General features: G+C 42.6%; 1 protein-coding gene across 1 annotated transcript; it reads left to right on the plus strand.

The window, feature by feature from the left end:
- The first annotated feature begins 11,231 nt into the window (after positions 1 to 11,231).
- LOC134187108 (uncharacterized protein K02A2.6-like) lies at positions 11,232 to 15,149 on the plus strand. Its single transcript, XM_062655225.1, has one exon. The coding sequence runs from the start codon at positions 11,232 to 11,234 to the stop codon at positions 15,147 to 15,149; it is 3,918 nt and encodes a 1,305-aa protein (XP_062511209.1).
- The last annotated feature ends 4,703 nt before the right edge of the window (positions 15,150 to 19,852 follow it).

Below are 19,852 nucleotides of genomic sequence, written 5' to 3' on the forward strand. Positions count from 1 at the left end.
TTCTGAAGCAGTGTTTGCTTCCGGTACTTGTAATAGACTTTACAAACCAGACTGATCTGGTTGAGCACGACATTTTACATACATATATATATATATATATATATATATATATATATATATATATATATATATATATATATATATATAACGTCTCACGTTGAGAGAGAGGATCAGGTATCGGAGATAACAATTCCTGGAGAGCTTGACTGTCGTAGCATTCTATCCACACTTCTTCCAGATAATCAAGATCTACAAATTCGTAAAATGACTCAAAAAGAAATACAACGATTACTAGATGTCTCACTCAGTCTTCACATCCAAGACAGTACTCCCAGCATAAGAGATAAGGCTCGTCTGAACGCAATTTCAACCCCACACTCCGGATCATGGCTGCGGGCATTACCCAACACAAATCTCGGCCTCGTCATGTCTCGGGAGGAATTCCTGGTTGCTCTGCGTCTTCGCCTCGGTATTGCTGTTTTCCCCTCTTCTCCACTTCTTGTTCGGTGTCCATGCGGTCAAGTAATTGACAAATTTGGAGACCATGTTCTTGGTTGTGGTTCTGGGCCGCTTCGCTTGAAGCGCCACAATGCTCTATGTGATATTCTGTATCGATATCTGCTAGTGGATAATGCTGGGTCTCGTAGAGAACAGTGTTTCTCCAGCGAAAGTAACGACAGGCCTGGAGACGTCTTCCACCCGGATTTCTTACAAGGAAAAGCTGCTTTTTTTGACATCTCAGTTAGAAATTCTTTTACCAATCATTTCATCAACAGTTGCTCTACCAAAGCAGGAGCTGCCGCCGAAGCTGGCGAAGTTCAGAAAGACCTTCGCTACGATTCAGACGTCACAAGCGCAGGAGCCAGTTTTTACCCTATGATTGTTGAGACATATGGAACATGGTCCACATACAGCTTGGAGATCATAAAAGTGATTGCAAGGAAAACTTCAGTTTTGAACAAATTACCTGTTAGCAGAATAGTATGTAACATACATGAACAACTAGCAGTACGACTTTGGCAGTATAATGCCAGGATGGTTTTGGACAGGCTACATTTGGTCTGTCATGGAGAGTAAAATAAAATATATATATAAAGAAAAAAATTTAAAAAAAAAAAAAAAAAAATATATATATATATATATATATATATATATATACGTAGCAACAGAGTTCCACCATGTTACGCTGTACTTCATGCTTCCATTGGTTCAACCACCATATTTGCCAGTTGATCACTTTTATCATTTTACTATTCTGTTGTCGGAGTCAACAGAAAGTGAAGTAAAATCAACAGGCATTCTTTTGAATTTTTTGTTTATAAAATGGAGTCTCTTTACGGTCGGTATAATTTAAGGGTTTTCCTAGTTAATATGATTACTGATTATCTCTATTCCGCAGGTTTCCCTGCCATGACAATGAATGTACACAGTCTTACCCACCTATCTCAACAGGTGCTAAACATCGGACCTTTGTAGTTCAATTCTACGTTTCCATTTGAGAATATGCTCAACGAAATTGGCTATCTGTACTCCAGCACTAGGAATGTAGTAGATCAGAAATGGCATTGATGCATATATATACTAGCTAGCTAGCCATTTTATGATGAATCTGAGGGACTTGTAAGAAATATATTGTAGTGAATATAGAAAATATAGATATGGGTTTGTTGTCTTTCAGATTGTTGATAACTTTCTGCTAAGGCAGCAGTTGTCAAGATGCAAATTATCTTTGGATGATGTCATTGATAACTTTAATGTGCATTTGCGCCTTCGTAGGCATCGATCTGTCAGGTACGTAAATGATATATTTTGTAAAATAAGGGTAATGCAAAAATTATATCTGCGTGCAACTTAATAGATTGTAGATAACGTGTTTGCTCGGTTTTGTCGCACTACTCTTCGTGTCCCACGTTTCCGCGCTGGTGAAGCGGTTGCGAGTGAACTAGCATTACAGTAACGTCTGAATTCGGACTGATTTATGACGGAAGTAAAGTACATGGACGAGTGCGGAGTGCAAAAGTGTTATGGGTGAAAACAAGGAACAACAGCAACAACAGCTTGTCGGAGCACTGGTTTCAGTATTAGAACCGTTTGACAACGGCGACTTGGAGCTGTGGCTAAGAGACTTCAGCTTTGCGCTCTTGCGAATAACTAGAAAGTGAAGAAGCAGTCTCTATGAGGTAGCAATCAAACAACCAAAGATGACGAAATAGTGTCACTGGCTCCAGTTTCTAAATGCTTTAAAAGACGGAGATGCTATCGGTAAGTAAAATCATGTTTTATGCAATCAACAACACGATCTGACATATAAACATAAACACTTGCAATGTCCTATTCTTGATTTGCATTTATAGAACAAGACCTATGTGTTTCAAAAGTAGATCTTGCATCGATTTAGTGTTGCAACAGTCTTCATTTCTTTTCTTCTCCGTCTTTCTTCAAACTACTTGTCTTCTCTCCGTATTCCTTCTTCAAATTGTCGTTGCTCTCTCAATCTAGTTTCCGCGTATTTCATCTCTTTCAGACATTGTGAAACTATGTTAACTATTGCTGTCATTTGTCATTTCACAACTATTTATTCTTGACTTGTCAATATCTTTTTCTTTTTCCATTGTTCCTGGGCATCATTGCTGCTTACTTGATGGATGCTACTGCTGCAACTGTCAACGAGCAAGACGACTGACAAGCGGAAACTGAATACGAACGGTTTGGAGCTGAGACAGATTCCTCTCCTTCAATACATGAAAAGGGCTATCCAACTTATTAGCTGTTTGCAACATCATCCCGGACACCAGAAAGTGTATCTAAACTACAAGAGGACACGTCGATGGGTTCTGTTGTAAAACGTTGTACATAACCTATCTAAATCCCGGTACGACTATGACACATTTCGACTTTCACCTTGCTTTCACTAAGCAGCTGGTACAGTTATATAGTGAACGTCGATTTGGGCCACAGCGTCGTCTTCCTACTCCTGCACCTGATCCAACTGCTGCTCCTGCCGCTGACCCGGTGACTGCACCTGCTCCTGTTGTGACAGCAGTTGCTCAGTCACAATCTACTGAGAAGACATTGAACAAGGTGGATCAACTATCGTGGTGCCACAACGGGAGACACGAGTTGTGATCACAACACCACCACTACCGCAAATAATTATGGCGGAGACACCACAACCACCACCACCACAAGAAATATGTGGTGGAACCACCATTACCACCAAAAATAATTGTGATAAAATCACCACCACAAGCAGTCGCGATGCCAACATCAGTGGAGATGTGCCACCACAGCTGCCTGGTGCTCCACAGCCAACATCAGTGGCGATGTGCCCACAGCCAGCCGTACCACCAACGCTACCTGGTACTCCACAGCGCATCGACTGCAACTTCAATAGCCATAACGTCATCTTCACACAGAACGAGAACAGGCCTCGTTTGGTTTGTGGCTCACAGGACATGGCTCCTAAGCCATTCAAACTTAAATTCGTGACTACTAAAATCAAGGTCTGTAGAGGTTGCAGACAGGGTATTCCGACTTCGAGAAGTTCAGCGCACTCAAGCGTCGCTTTGAGCACGACTCACTGAACCTTCTCAAAGACCACTATAAGCGTATCAAGGTCGAATTAGCCGTTGACCTTAACAACACCGAACAGCACATCGCCAAAAAGGTCGAGTTCGAACCGGACGCGAACAGGCGAATCTCACAGACGCAGGCAATGTCAAACTATGTCGACCACCTACACAAACCAATGGCCGAGAGACAAGAGCGCAACTGAACGAAACGTAAGCATTAGCCACAGCAGAACGAGCCCGAAAAGCAAGCATAGCAGCATCAATAAACACCAAAAGGCCGGTGCAGAAGTTGCTGGCGCTGTGCTTTCCACAGCCACATCAGCCGCACTTCGATAAACTTTATCACTCAGTAGTGCATTAAAGATAAAAAGGTACGAACTTTCCATAAATGTATTCAGGAACAAGCTTATAATTTCCTATAACGTAGATAAAAATAAACATTGTCTAACGAGAATTGATAATAAACTAAGCAGTTGAGTACTACAGTAATGGATTTGTTGATATTGTCGATATATTGTTGAATCCAAAAATACTAAATAATCAAAAGAAATTTACGAATTGCAGCCACCCAGATCTTATCATACCAAAAAAATTAGCAAATGAGCCTCACAGAAATTAATGTAAGTGTCAAGATGCATGGTACAAATTCACGAGCATCTTGTCTTCTATTATCGACAACAAACTAACAAACGCTTCCCGAACAGATCAACTTGTGACGTTTGCAGGGATTACCTGCCTAAATCGTTGTTAGCCACTCCAACTTGTATCGTGTTCTAGCAGATTAAGTTAATTATTAGCGTTAGCGATTTTTTCATAGATAACACGTTCGCTTGGTTCTGTCGCACTACCCTTCGCGTCCCAGGTTTCCGCGCTGGTGAAGTTGCTGCGAGCAAACTACCGTTACCTTAGCGTCTAAATTCGAATTGTTTTTGACGGAAGTACATAGTCGAGTGCGCAGTGCAGAAGTGTTATGGGTGAACCACCACGGCAACAACCAAGGCAGCAGCTTGTCGGAGCACTAGTTCCTGTACTAGAACCGTTCCACAACGGCGACTTGGAGCTGTGGCTAAGAGACTTCAGCTGTGCGCTCTTGCGAATAGCTAAAATGTGGAAACAGAATGTGGAGAACAGTTCGGTTACCTTCCAAAATTTCTAAGAGCTCGAGCGCTTCTCTCAAAGGAGACGCGTGACCTGAAAACAGTCGTGGTCTCGCTCAAGGTCAAATGACGGGACGGTGTCTACAAGAAGAGGAGGAGCTTGACATACATGTACGCGACCTAGAGCGTTTATTAAACAGAAGATAGTCAGGAGTACAGAATCCTTTACGAGATCAGCAAGCGCTGGATTACTTTTTTTAAATGAGAATACCTGATAGTATTAGCCACCTGTTCTTGATCAACCCATATCAGAATTTGGGCTATACTCTCCTCGATTTTGTCGAGTACATCATGGCAGTCTGGGCATGCGATGCATGGTTCTGCCCAAAGCTCATCTCCACGTGTGCCTCAATCCTTTCAAATGACGGCACCGTCACAAGGTACTTTCAATCACACAAGTAATGTACAGCACTCAAACCTGCTATACACTGTTATGTTATATAACTGCTACACACTTTATCAAATAACAGCACAATCACAAGGTAACTAGAATTCCTCATGTAATTAAACTACAGAAGTTGACTGTGCAAACTTGTAATGCATGTTTTCCTTTAAGGTTCATCAGCTACTCCCTATCTCAACCATTTCAAATGACATCACCATCACAAGGTACATTAACCCGAAAAGTCGATGACAGCTGTTCAGACCTGTAATGCATTATTCTCTCTTCAAGGTTTATTAGCTACTGCATATCTACCTTTTAAATAACACCACCACTTACTGCATCTGGATATCTATTTTAAACACAACAACTGAAATGGCTACTTATATAATATAACCCTTTGGCCAGGACCATCCCTGATGCACAGCATCAACCCAAAACCCTGTGAGTTACACACAAATGACAGCTACAGCCTCTGCTATAAGTCCACGAATCAAGGTCAGTGCAGGTTGCAGACAGGGTGTACCGACTTCGAGAAGAAGTTCAGCGAACTCAAACGTCGCTTTGAGAACAACTCACTGAACCTTCTCAAGGACCACTATAAGCGTATCAAGGTCGAACTGGCTGTTGACCTTAACAACACCGAACACCATATCGCCAAAAAGGAAGAGCTCGAACAGAACGCGAACAAGAGAATCTCACAGACGCGGGCGATCTCAAACTATGTCGACCACATACACAAACCAATGGCCGAGAGACGAAAGCGCAACCAAACGAAACGTGAGCATTATTAGCCACAGCAGAACGAGCCCGAAAAGCAAGTATAGGAGCATCAAGCAACACCAAAGGCCGGTGCAGGGGTTGCTGGCGCTGTGCTTTCCGCAGCCACATCAGCAGCACTTAGATAAACGTTATCATCACTATTGCATTAAAAATAGGAAGTTACGAACTTTCCATAAACTTATTCATAAACAACCTTACAATTTCCTACCACATAGATAAAAAGAAACATTGTCTAACGAGATTTGGTAATAAACTAAGAAGTTGAGCACTATAGCAATGGATTTGGAAAGACTGTCGATATGTTATTGAACCCAAAAATACTAAATGATGAAAATAAATTTCTGAACTGCAGCCGCCCAGATCTTAGCATGCTAAATGATCAGCAAATGAGAGCATTCCAGATACTACTGCCACTAGAAGACAATTGTTGTGGAGAACAGCGTCGTTTAACTGCCAAAGAAACCCTTCATACAACGCACACGTATGAGTTTCACGAGGATAGTCGTCCGCAAAGAAGAGTGTTCTTTCTGCTGTCACCCTACTTAGTCAAGTACTAGATTCCAGCAGTGATATTGCTTTTAGCGAATCGCTCAGTAGTGGTTCTCCATGTTTGCAAGTATAAGTCAGATGTTGCAGAAAGACACCACTAATGCTCTAAGAGCAGAGGACAGACAGCAGCTCTGCCACGTTGGCCCAAATTTCCGGTGTGAAGGGCAAACAGACTTATCGCAAGAATAACAGAAGTAGGAGTGTAATGGTAAAAGTCTTGCCCGTCTTTCAACAAACTCCATATCATGTTCAGCAAGACGGCTGCCCTAATTCTGCTGGAGAAATGCAAAGGTGGCTTTAGTCTGAACCAAAACGAGTCATCCAATGCCCTTGTTTTAAAGCTTTGCTCCCAAGGTACAGTTTTTTTATATAGGATGGTGAAATTGCCACACATCTTGCTGCTGGTCTGTTCAAAAATGGAGCTTCGTCTTTCAAGAACGTAACTAACAATCTACATATACCTACCATCGCTCAATTGATGAATTCATGAAACTGACCAAGACGAACAGCGATCAGCTAAAAGTAGAACAGATGAAGAAAGGAAGCGCACTAGTAGCGAAAAGCTCCAGCAATGGAAAACAAAGAAAAAAGCTAAGAAATCGAAAAGAATGCGAGACCAAACGATGTGGGGACACTTTGGGATGACAGAAAATAAGAAAGAATGGAAGTCAACCGTGAATTCGGTACATTAATTGCCGTCGTCCATAAAGATTGATGACAACGTGGCACTCCGATCATACCCTGCCTCAACACCAAGCGCTCGAGGTCCGTAATTATTGTCGAACCTAAACTCGTTCACCATCTTTCTGTGCATCTTTCTGTGTTGGCACGCTTACGGGAGTGATCTTCTCGACATGGCAATCAATAGCGGCACTGACTCCGGTAGAGATAAAATATACTAGTGCGTTGCACGTTTTTTCTAAAAATCGAGCTCGGAGATTGCTGGACACGCTCATAAATATATACAATGACATTAATGAAGAAGATTCTGGATAATAGAGACCAGACTGATGGCATCCCTAAAACAAGGTAGACTGTTAATCTGTTCGACAAGAGAGATGGATACAAGCAAAGTAACCCCACTTGTAGTATAGTGCAATACATCTGTGTAAAGAACAAATTCCAACAAGGTATCCATATATAAATTTTACTACTCAGTATTGGCATTAAAGACAAATAAGTTCAGGAATTTGCATAGATTTGTTCAAGAACAACCTTATAATTCCCAAGACGTAGATAAAAAAGGAACACTGTCGAACGAGACTTGGTAATAAACTAAGCAGTTGCATAGCACTAGAAAAAAGGATTGGACAAGATTACTGATGTGTTGTTGAATCCAAAAATACTAATAGATGAAAAGAAATTGTGTGTGCGTGTGTAAGAGAGAGATCCCAGATGTGTGGATAAACGTTGTGGCTCGCTAGTGCTCTTAGCCAGAGTGTCGTGAAGAATGATGGCAGCGTTTCTTCTACATTAGAAAACAAGTCTAATCATGTAATCAATTGTCCTGTTCTTAACTGTACCGTTTCTCGATATAACCACAGAAGCAGATATCGCGTGTTTGACCATATCCGACATAAAAACTCTATAAACGAAATCCCTATAAGCTTTCTCGTTAGCCACTCTTTGGAACCTTGATGCTTTTCTCGGAAGCCATTAGTAAAATCTTCACTGGATCGACATGTGAAATGTTGTCTACAGAAGAATGGTCGTACAGACCGCGTGGTTAGTTTGGAAGAAACATCGTCAACAACGTCTTTTACAGACCTGACTGTCGATTTCGAAGATAGGGCTTCCAACGACATTAGCAATATTCCAAATCAAATTCGTCAGCAAACGGCCATTGGTTGTTCGTCACGTGATTCCAACCCTCAATCTGGTCTTCCAAGGCTGGACTCAGAATGGTCTTACATCAAGATTTTAGATACCGTCAGTAGCCACATAATTTCTTCTATGAAACAAGTTTCTTAATTTCTACAAGGAGCTTTTAGAGCTGTTGTACCATTCCTTTTAAAAAAACTTGAAACTCTTTCTCCCAATACCAAGACTATTATTACAACCAATATCTAGGAGGTAAGAGTAGAAGAAGAGCTTGAGAAGAAATTCCGGTTGTTCAAAAAGGAGAAATGGGAATGAGCACTCTAGCTCTCATTCATGCTGTGAAATATAAAATGAGAGATGGTGAAATTTCAAGAGCTTCTAGTCCGTAACAAGTGCTGGAGAAGCCCCAGAAACCGAAGAAACTTTTGAAAAACTCTGTGCGAAACATCCTCCTAGAGTTTGTATAGTAGAGGAAGAAAAGAAACAGAAGCGAAATACGGAGACAAAGAATAATGACTTGGAACGTTCATTGCCATTTCAAATGACTGCCCGGATGGTTCAGTCAATTGCCAGCTACAGAGTCATTCTTTGTGTTCCTATTTTGTAATACACATATTGAGTTTACAGCCAGACGTTGCAGGTGCTATGACCAACCCAGCACTAGATCAATATATTGCAGATCTTGGTGTAAAAGCTCCTGATGTCAATGTTATTGACAAAGAGGCCAAATTGAGAATAGTAGCCGCAAATCCAGTTTAAACACAGGTATACTCATCTAGATTCCTGTGTGCGAAAAACACCTTCCCCGAACTGCCATCGTGGCCGGACGTGCTGTAGTAGCACAAAAGTTGGGAAATCGAACACAATTACCCTGGAAAGTAGTATGAAGATACTGACAAAGGTACTGCATCCATCAATAGAATGTGGTTACTTCAACTTTACCTAAACATAGAAGATGAGAGACATCTGCCAGGCAATGAATGAGAGACCGACAGTCACACAGCGAAAAGACAACGCTGAAATAAAATTCTAAATTTAGGTAGTTTGCTTCCACTTCTTATCAGAACTTCTGCAATTGGCTTTGACCCAGTTGAGGCAGGAGCCGTCCAGATATACAACCATGACTGTTATAGGTTTATTTCAACACTGAGAATATTCAACACAACTTGGACAGAAGCACAAGCCCGAGCCCGAGCAAGAACTTTCCATAAATTCATTCAACAAAAAGCGTATAATTTCCTACCACATAGAGAAAAAGAATCATTGTCTAACAAGAATTGATAATAAACTAAGCAGTTGAGCACTAAAAGGAATGGATTTGGTGATATTGTCGATATATTGTTGAATCCAAAAATACTAAATGATCATAGGAAATTTATGAATTGCAGCCACCCAGATCTTAGCACGCTAAGCAAATTAGCAAATGAGAGCATCGCAGAAATTCATGTAGTCGGCAAGATGCAAGGCAAAAATTCACATGTATCGTGTGTTTTATATTATCGATAACAAACTAACAAACGCTTCCTGAACAGATCAACATGTGACGTTAGCAGAAACTACCTGCCTAAATCGTTGTTAGCAACTCAAACTAGTATTGTGTTCTGACGGTTAAGTTAATTAGTACCGTTACCGATTCTTTTGTAGCTAACACGTTTGCTTGGTTCTGTCGCACAACTATTCGTGTACAACGTTTCCGCGCTGGCGGAGCTGTTCCAAGCAAACCAGTGTTACCTTAGAGTCTGAATTCGGATTGATTTTTGACGGAAGTAAAGTACGTAGTCGAGTGAGGAGTGCAGAAATGTTATAGGTGAACCACCACAGCAACAACAGCAGCAGCAGCTTGTCGGAGCACTGGTTTCTGTACTAGAACCGTTTGACAACGGGGACTTGGAGCTGTGGGTAAGAGATTTCAGCTGTGCGCTTTAGAAAATAGCTATAATGTGAAGAAGCAGTTCTCTTAACTTCCAACATTTCTCAGAGTTCGAGCGCTTCTTGTGTACGAGCGCTTCTCGCAAAAGGAGACGCGTGACGTGAACAGTCTGATAGCAGCATTGAAAAGAACCTTGGTGCGGAGTACTGACAGTCGTCGTCTCTCTCGAAGTCAAATGACGCGGGAGTATCTACAGGAATAGGAGAACCTTGAGATACATATACGCGACCTAGAGCGTTTATTAAACAGAAGGTAGTCAGGAGTACAGAATCCTATACGAGATCAGCAAAGCGTTGGATCACTTTTCTAGATAGGAATACCTTGATAGTATTAGCCACCTGTTCTTGATCAAACCTACTAAGGATTTGGGCTATACAATCCTCGATTTTCTCAAGTACATCATGGCAGTCTGGGCATGCAATACATGGTTCTGTTCAAAAGCTCATCTCCCAATGTGCTTCAATCCTTTAAATGACAGCACTATCACAAGGTACTTTTAATCCCTCAAGTAATGGAGAGCAGCTCAAACCTGCTCTACACTGTTATGTTTTATAACTGCTATATACTGTTATCAAATAACAGCACAATCACAAGGTAATTGGTAGTCCTCAAGTATTTAAACTACAGAAGTTGACTGTTCAAACTTGTAATGCATGTTTCTCTGTAAGGTTCATCGGCTACTCTATCTCAACCATTTCAAATGACAGCACCATCACAAGGTACATTTACCGTTAATTTAAAGTTGATGGCAGCTGTAGTATATTAGAGTATTGTAGTACTATATACGGGTACTATATACGGGTTAGTTAGAGTGTTGAGTTGTGTTGAGTGTGCAGAACAATAAAACAACCAGAACACTACAACTGGCGACGAGGATAGGCCAGATTGGAGAAGGATCGACCGGCATCCTGAAAGGTACGTTTGATACCACTGCCCGTGCGCTGTTTGGAGCGTAAGGTACACAAGGACCCCCAAAGAGGTGACCACGTGCGCGTTGATATCCCCTACGGAGCTCTGTAACAGTCCCAAATAGGCGAATGGAGATACCTCCAGTGGAGCGATTTCAATTTCCTGACGAATCGACGTCTGACCTAGGCGCAAACTGGGAAAAATGGAAGCGTAGTTTTCAGTACTACCTTGACGGACGAGGCATCAACCAGGACGCTCGGAAGAGAGCACTCCTGCTGCATTCCGCTGGACCGCGAGTCCAAACGATCTTTGAGACTCTAGATGACACGGGGAATACCTATGCATCTGCCATCCAGTCACTCGATACCTATTTCCAACCGCTAGTCAACAAATACTATGAACGTTACCGATTTAGACAAAGACGGCAACAACAGGGAGAGGCGATTGATCGATTTGTGAGTCGTCTCCGACAGCAGGCCGCCAAGTGCAGCTTTGCAGATTCGGATGAGAACATTCTGGACCAACTGATAGAGAAGTGTGATGGTTCAAGAGTCCGCTCAAAACTGCTTGAGGAAGGTAATGACCTGACTCTGGAAAAGGCAATATCCCTAGCACGTACGCTAGAATCAGTAGCCGCGCAAGAGAGAGACATTTCGAGTCAACAAGATGCAGGACCCTCCACTGAGAGAACCCTTCGAGTAGAATCTACATGGAAGGACAGGCAAGCCAAAAGTAAGGGCAAACCACAAGCGAAAAAGCCACAACACGCGAAGCAGTGCTCACGATGTGGACTAGAAGGCCACGGCCCAACAGACGCAAAATGTCCAGCAAAGAAAGTAGAATGCAACAAGTGTCATAAGCAAGGACATTATGCTCGTATGTGCAAGACGAAGAGCAACGGCTCGAAGACTGGTAAAGTCCTCATGACAGAAGAGAGTCAATGTAAACAAGGAGAATGCTTGAGTAAGTCTGATTCAGAGTATGTGTTCGCTGTAAATCACGAACATGCTACAGCTGTTATTCGAATTGGTGGAGTTGATACACAAGTTGTCATAGACAGTGGAGCCTGTAGTAATATTATGTCACAACAAGAGTTCACACGGTTGAAACACAAAGGGATGAAATACAAATCATGCAAAGTGAAGAAAACCCTCTACACGTATGGTTCAACCAGACCCTTGTCTGTAGTTGGGGGATTTGACACAGAAGTAGCGTCAGAAGGCAAACAAATGACAACCCAATTTATTGTTGTACGCTGTTCAGGACCAACATTGCTGGGACGTCAGACTGCACCAGAGCTGCATCTCCTAACGTTAGGATCTGTTCGAGAAGACAACACGCTTGGTCGAAAAGAACTAATAGAGGAGTACAGTGATTGTTTCTCAGGATTAGGGAAGTTGAAAGACTTCCAATTGAAGATACATATTGACGAGTCTGTGACCCCCGTAGCTCAGCAACCTAGACGGATCCCATTTGGCTTGAGAGACAAGGTTGAAGCAGAGTTAAATCATCTTCTGGAAGCAGACGTCATCGAGGAAGTTCAAGGACCGACATCTTGGATCAGTCCCGTCGTGGTGATACCCAAGAAGGGAGGCCAAGTTCGAATTTGCGTAGATATGAGACGAGCCAATGAAGCCGTCATCCGGGAGAGACACCCAATACCCACAGTCGATGAAGTAGTGGAAGAGCTCAGGCACAGCAAACACTTCAGTCGACTAGATCTTAAGAAGGGGTTTCATCAGGTCGAACTGGATGAAACATCACGACCAATAACTACCTTCGTCACCCACAAAGGATTATTTCGATACAAGAGATTGATGTTCGGAGTATCATCCGCCCCAGAGGCATACCAACGTATCATCCAGCAGACACTGTCAGGCTGTGAGGGAACTACAAATATCTCCGATGATATCTTGGTCCATGGAGTTAGCAAAGCCGAACATGACCTGAGACTACGAGCTGTCCTAGATCGGATCAGGGACAGAGGATTGACGCTCAATGCCGAAAAGTGTGACTTTGATATGGATAAACTCAAGTTTATGGGACATGTGATATCCAAAGAGGGTATATCACCGGCAGACGATAAAGTAGCATCTATCATGGCAACCCGAGACCCTAAGACAGCAACGGAAGTACGATCTTTCCTCGGCATAGTAAATTTTTGTGCCAAGTTCATACCAGACTTAGCAACAATTGCAGACCCTCTTCGGAAGTGTGCGAGAGCCAACCAGTCTTTCATGTGGACAAAGACTGAAGCAGAAGCATTCGCAACTATTAAGAATAGATTACGCGATGCCACCGCTCTTGCTGTGTTTGACAGAACAGCACACACCAGTGTCGTAGCTGATGCAAGTCCTGTAGGACTAGGAGCTGTTCTCTGGCAGGAACAAGATGGAATGAAGAAGCCTATCAGTTATGCGAGTAGAAGTCTGACTGATGTAGAGCGCAGATACTCTCAAACAGAGAAGGAAGCGCTAGGCCTAGTCTGGGCATGTGAAAGATTTAATCTGTATCTGGCAGGTCGGAAATTTGATCTCATTACAGATCACAGACCACTTCAAACTATTTATGGACCTCGAAGCAAACCTTCGGCGAGGATCGAACGTTGGGTTCTTAGACTCCAACCCTACGATTTCAACGTGATCTACACGCCAGGAAAGTACAATATTGCTGACCCCTTGTCACGATTGTCATTGCGTGATCAAGGTGGAGAGAATGACGAATACATCAAGTTTGTGGCAAGAGAAGCCGCACCTTCGTCGATCTCACCGAGACAAATTGAAGAAGCGTCCAAAGAAGACAGTGAGTTACAGTCACTACGAAGGAGTATCCGAGAAGGAAACCAAGCAAATGTACCGGCAAATTACAAGCATGTATTTGGCGAATTGACCATTGTTGGTTATATCGTTCTTCGAAACTGTAGAATAGTGATTCCAACTAAACTTCGGAACCAAGTGTTACAATTAGCACATGAGGGGAACCAAGGGATTACAAAGTGCAAAGATCGACTACGAACCAAAGTATGGTGGCCAGGCATCGACCGCGAAATGGAACGCATATGCAGAACATGCCACGCCTGTCAAATTACCCAATTGCCATCCCACCCACCTCCCATGAAAAGGACACAGCTCCCAACAGGTCCATGGATAACGATTGCTGCTGACATACTTGGTCCCTTACCGACTGGTGAATATCTTTTAGTAGTAGTGGATTACTACAGCCGATATTTCGAAGTAGATCTGTTGAAGCGAATTAGAGCTTCAGACATTATCTCCAGGCTAAAGACCACGTTCTCTAGATATGGTGCTCCGTACACCATGATAACGGACAACGGTTCACAGTTCACGGACCATTCCTTCGAACGTTTTCTCAAAGACTATGGAGTGGAGCACAGCACCAGCCCCCCATTATGGCCCAGAGCCAATGGAGAAGTCGAAAGACAGAACCGCACTTTGCTGCACGCTATGCAGACAGCACAAGTCGAAGGTAAAGATTGGCGACAAGAACTTTACATCTTCCTCATGGCATACCGCACCACACCACATTCCACAACTGGAATCAGCCCAGCGGATGCATTCTTTCAAAGGAAAGTACGATGCAAACTGCCAACTTTAGGGTTACAAGATACCCCAGTTTTCGACGGACAGATGCGAGATGAAGATTTGCGAAAGAAGGAGGAAGGGAAAAGACATGGAGATATCGCAGTAAAAGCACAAACCGACGATATAAAAGTAGGAGACAAAGTACTGTTACGCCAGCAGAAGACCAATAAATTGACTACCACTTATGAATGGCAACCTTATAACGTGATCAGCAGAGCCGGAGCAGAAGTAGTTATATCCAACGGGAATAAGACACTCCGACGACACATCTCTCACACGAGACCATACGAGGAAGGACAAACACCCCCTGTACAAGAGAAAGAGTCGACTAACGACCTTGACGAACATTTCCCTACTCAACAGGCAAAACAGACAACTAAAGAAGGAAGAACAAGAAGAGAGAGACAGCCACCTGTCCGCCTGAAAGACTACAACTTATCGTAGGCTTGACTGACAGACAGTTACTTTGAGTTAGTAATAGAGTAGTGAGAAAAAGGAGGGGTTGTAGTATATTAGAGTATTGTAGTACTATATACGGGTACTATATACGGGTTAGTTAGAGTGTTGAGTTGTGTTGAGTGTGCAGAACAATAAAACAACCAGAACACTACAGCAGCTGTTCAGACTTGCAATGCATTATTCTCTCTTCGAGGTTTATCCAGCTACTGCATATCTACCGTTTCAATCAACAAAAAACTTGCTGCATCTGGATATCTATTTTACACACAACTGCAAGGGCAACCTCAACAATACAACCTGGACTTTGGCCAGGACCATCCCTGATGCACAGCATAAACCCAAACCCTGTGAGTTACACACGAATGACAGCTACAGCCACTGCTGTAAGTCCACAAGACATGGCTCCTAAGCCATTCAAACTTAAATTCGAGACTAATCAAATCAAGGTCTGTCAGGTTGTAGACAGGATGTACCGACTTCGAGAAGTTCAGCACACTCAAGCGTCACTTTGAGCACGACTCACTGAACCTTCTCAAGGACCACTATAAGCGTATCAAGGTCGAACTGGCGGCAGACCTTGACATCACAGAACAGCATATCCCGGAAAAAGGTCGAGCTCGAAACAGACGCGAACAAGCGAATCTCATAGACGCTGGCGATCTTAAACTATGCCGACCACCTAGAGAAATCAATGGCCGAGAGACGAGAGTGCAACCGGAAAAAATGTGAGACTAACTTGACAGACGTCCGCTACCCGACTGTCGCGGCTGCCCGCATACAGAACAAGAGACGTAGGCAAGAGGACTCGACCTCCTCCTCTGCTTCCTCTCACGCTACCACGAGTGAAACGAACGCTAACCGCATAGCGCCGGCGACGAAGCTAAAAGCCCAAGAGGTCACCGTCACAGATGAACGAATGTCGTCGTGACACAAACCGTCGTAAACGAGTATAAAGACAAAAAAATGAAAACGAGACAACTCACTCTGTCTCGCGAAGAAACAGATAAACTTTAGGAATACCAAGCAACGGTAACAAAACATAGCAAAAATAGCAGTGTACGTATATATCCCAGTATATACAGAGTGTTTGAGAAAATGAAGATGGACCACGGTGCCTGGAAAAAGTTCTTTGAGACCACTGAAAATAGTGCAGTGGATGTGGAGCGGATGAAACAATGCTTGAAAGAGCTGAAGGTAAAGGTTTCGCGGGATGGCACAATGTGTAAAGAGAGCCCATATTGAATACGATGATTTTAAGTGGAGTACTCTGGATGGTGGTATGCCAACCGAATCTGAGAATGCTAAGAAGATTGCAGCTGTGTTGGTCAATGAGCCTTATAGGATCTTTTCGAATCCTGCTCCTTCTGATCCGTTTCCAATTGGGTGATATAGGAAGTATGCAAACGTCTGTTGGCTCGTTCTTCTCAGAGGTGGCGATCACTCGGTGCGTGAGTACAGAGGATTTGAGAATGTCAAGTACTATGCAATATATTACACAAACATAAAACCTTTATTGTAACACAAAAAACTTTGTTGATCTGTTAAATTAATTGCCGTAGGAGTGTTTCCGATCCTGCACTGAATCAAGTTGTTGCAAAACCTCAACTGACTTTAGCAATGAAGAAAACCTACTAATAGATTAAATTGCTCTTTGAAGTAGGTGAGTTGTTGGTGCCTGCTACACAATCCAAGAACGGATTAAAGTTGGACTAAACACGAAAAAAGATCATCAATGCGCTCTAGCAGGTTATCTTTGTCTCCAGCATGTCTACAGATGTTTCTTATAGACTGGTGCAAATGAAACAAAATACCACTAAACAACTCTGTAACCCCAGAAATCATTCTATTACAAGCCTGGTGGCTCAAACAGACGCCTTCTGTCATTCTCAAAATAATAGTTGCTTCAGAGTCACGCAGGAAGTCCCTGTGATCCGTTTCAATCTCCTCATGATGCAAAGTATATCAACTACAGTAGGGCAAACATGCTCAGTCAGTCTCTTCAACAAAGTCTGCAACGTCCCCGCTCTCCAGAGGCCTCTCCAAGCACAGACATTGATTCACTAAGTTTCCGGTATAGATGATTCTTGTACGAGGAAACAACATGTACGTTAAAGTGCACTCGTCAATGCCACACGTGACAGAAAATACTTTCAGTGTTGCTCAAATTGCACATAGCTGTTTCAAGTACGTTTTGACATAATATACACAATGTCTTGATACATACATTACATAGTTCCAGATTCACAGTGAACGCGGACAGAGAGTAAACATAGAAGATGAACGACATCTACTAGGCGATGAATGAGAGACCGACAGTCAAACAGTAAAAAGACAAGAACTGCTGTAAAGAAATTATAAATTTAGGTAGTTTCCTTCAACTTTTTATCGAATCTTCTGCAAATGGCTTTGATCCAGTTGCAACAGAAGCCGTCCAGATACACAACCATCACTGTTAGGTTTACTTCAACACTTGGAATATTCAACCCAACTTGGACAGAAGCTCTAGCCCGAGCATTAGACACAGCAGAAAGAGCCCGAGCATTAGACTCAGCAGAAAGAGCACGAAAAGCAAGGATAGCAGCATCAAGCAACACCAAAGGCCGGTGCAGGGGTTGCTGGCGCTGTGCTTTCCAAAGCCACATCAGCCGTATTTCGATAAACTTTATCACTCAGTAGTGCATTAAAGACAACAAAGTTAAGACTTTCCATAAATTTATTCTAGAACAAGCTTATAATTTCCTACCACATAGATAAAAAGGAACATCGTCTAACGAGATTTGGTAATAAACTAAGCAGTTGAGCACTACAGTAATGGATTTGGTGATATTGTCGATATATTGTTGAAGCCAAAAAATACTAAATGATCATAAGAAATTTATGAATTGCATATGAATTGCAGCCACCCAGATCTTAGCATGCAAAAAATTAGCAAATGAGAGCATCGCAAAAATTAATGTAGTTGGCAAGATGCATGGCACAAATTCACAGGTATCGTGTGTTTTCTATTATCGATAACAAACCAACAAACGCTTCCTGAACAGAACAACATCGAACGTTAGCAGGGACTATCTGCCTAAATTGCTGTTAGCCACTCGAACTTGTACTGTGTTCTGACAGCTTAAGTTAATTAGTAGCGTCAGCGATTCTTTGTAAATAACGTTTGATTGGTTCAGTCGCACTATTCGTGTCCCACGTTTCCGCGCTGGTGGAGCTGTTGCGAGCAAACTAGCGTTACACTATGGCCTGAATTCGGATTGTTTTTTGACGGAAGTAAAGTACAAAGTCGAGTGCGGAGTGCAGAAGTGTTATGGGTGAAAACCAGGAACAACCACAGCAACAACCGCAGCAGCAGCTTGTCGGAGCAATGATTCCTGTACTAGAACCGTTTGACGACGACGACTTGGAGCTGTGGCTAAGAGACTTCAGTAGAATAGATAACGGTATTTTAAAACCGCTTAATTGTCATGTGACCAGTCAAATCCTAAACTACAGTAGTCACAAGTCAAGGGCTGCCTAGGGAGACTGAGATCGGCTTAATAATTGGTATCAATAGATTCCAAAATTCGCGGTTTTCAGCAAGACAGTACATAAACCGGAGGAGTGTCCATAAAAAATTGGTAGAGCGAGAACTATACATTGACACAGTTGTGCAACATAATGGGTGTGACTAGTTAGATATTAATTGCAATAATTTACCATGTTCATGGACATTGCTGTTGGATCCTAGAGATTTCATATATAGGTCACGGTTCTGTACGATCCAGACGTCATAATGCTCTTCGAGACATCATCTATCACACGTTACTTGTTGATGTTGGTCCACGCCTTGACGAGCGTTGCAGTAGCACTTCTTTCCATCGTCCTGGGGATGTCTATCATCCCAATTTCTCAAATGACAAGGCTGCTTATTTTCATGTTTCCATTTGGAATACCATGCAGCATTCGTACATTATATCATTTCCAATTGGCTGAAGCTGCTGCATTTCCTGGAGAGGAAGAAAAAGATGCTCATCATCAGGCGGACGTGGAAGTTGCAGGTGGATGTGTTTCTACCCTTTGATAGTTGAAACGTTTGGTTTTGGACACCTGCTAGTGTAGCTACACTAACAATAATTGCCTCTAAAACGACGACAAAAACTAGACTTTCAGTTAGCCAAGCGTTTAGAAATTTGTTACAACAACTATTTGTTCGTCTTTGGCAGTTTAATGCTAGAATATTAAATGATAGATTAGATTTAGCAGTGAATGTAGAGCGGTGGGCTTCACCCATGTTGTATAGCTCACCAGCCGTAATACTACTCCGCTGTAGTCTAGGCTAAGTATATCGCGTAGACCGACTCAGTGGACCGGTTATACCAGAATCTATTCTGCTACAGTGAACGACACGTACTCTACTGCACAAGTGCACTCAACGCTAGTTATCGCTAGACTAACACGTACGCAAACTGCAGTCACACTTAAGCGCATGCTCGCTATACCACAACCCACTGCCTATAAATAAATATATACAATAAATCGCCACCGACAACTTCTTGGTTTGCAGTATACTGGAGTACTTACTACCCTATACATAGCTGTAGGCGTAGGGCGGAGACCAGTGACGTCTCACCTCAACTGACCAAAGTTTCTGCGTCGTTCAGTCCCAAACATTATATATTAAATAAGTCAATAAGACACAAACAAGAATG

The sequence above is a fragment of the Corticium candelabrum genome, chromosome 11 (assembly GCF_963422355.1).
Source record: "Corticium candelabrum chromosome 11, ooCorCand1.1, whole genome shotgun sequence".
Taxonomy (NCBI): Eukaryota; Metazoa; Porifera; class Homoscleromorpha; order Homosclerophorida; family Plakinidae; genus Corticium; species Corticium candelabrum.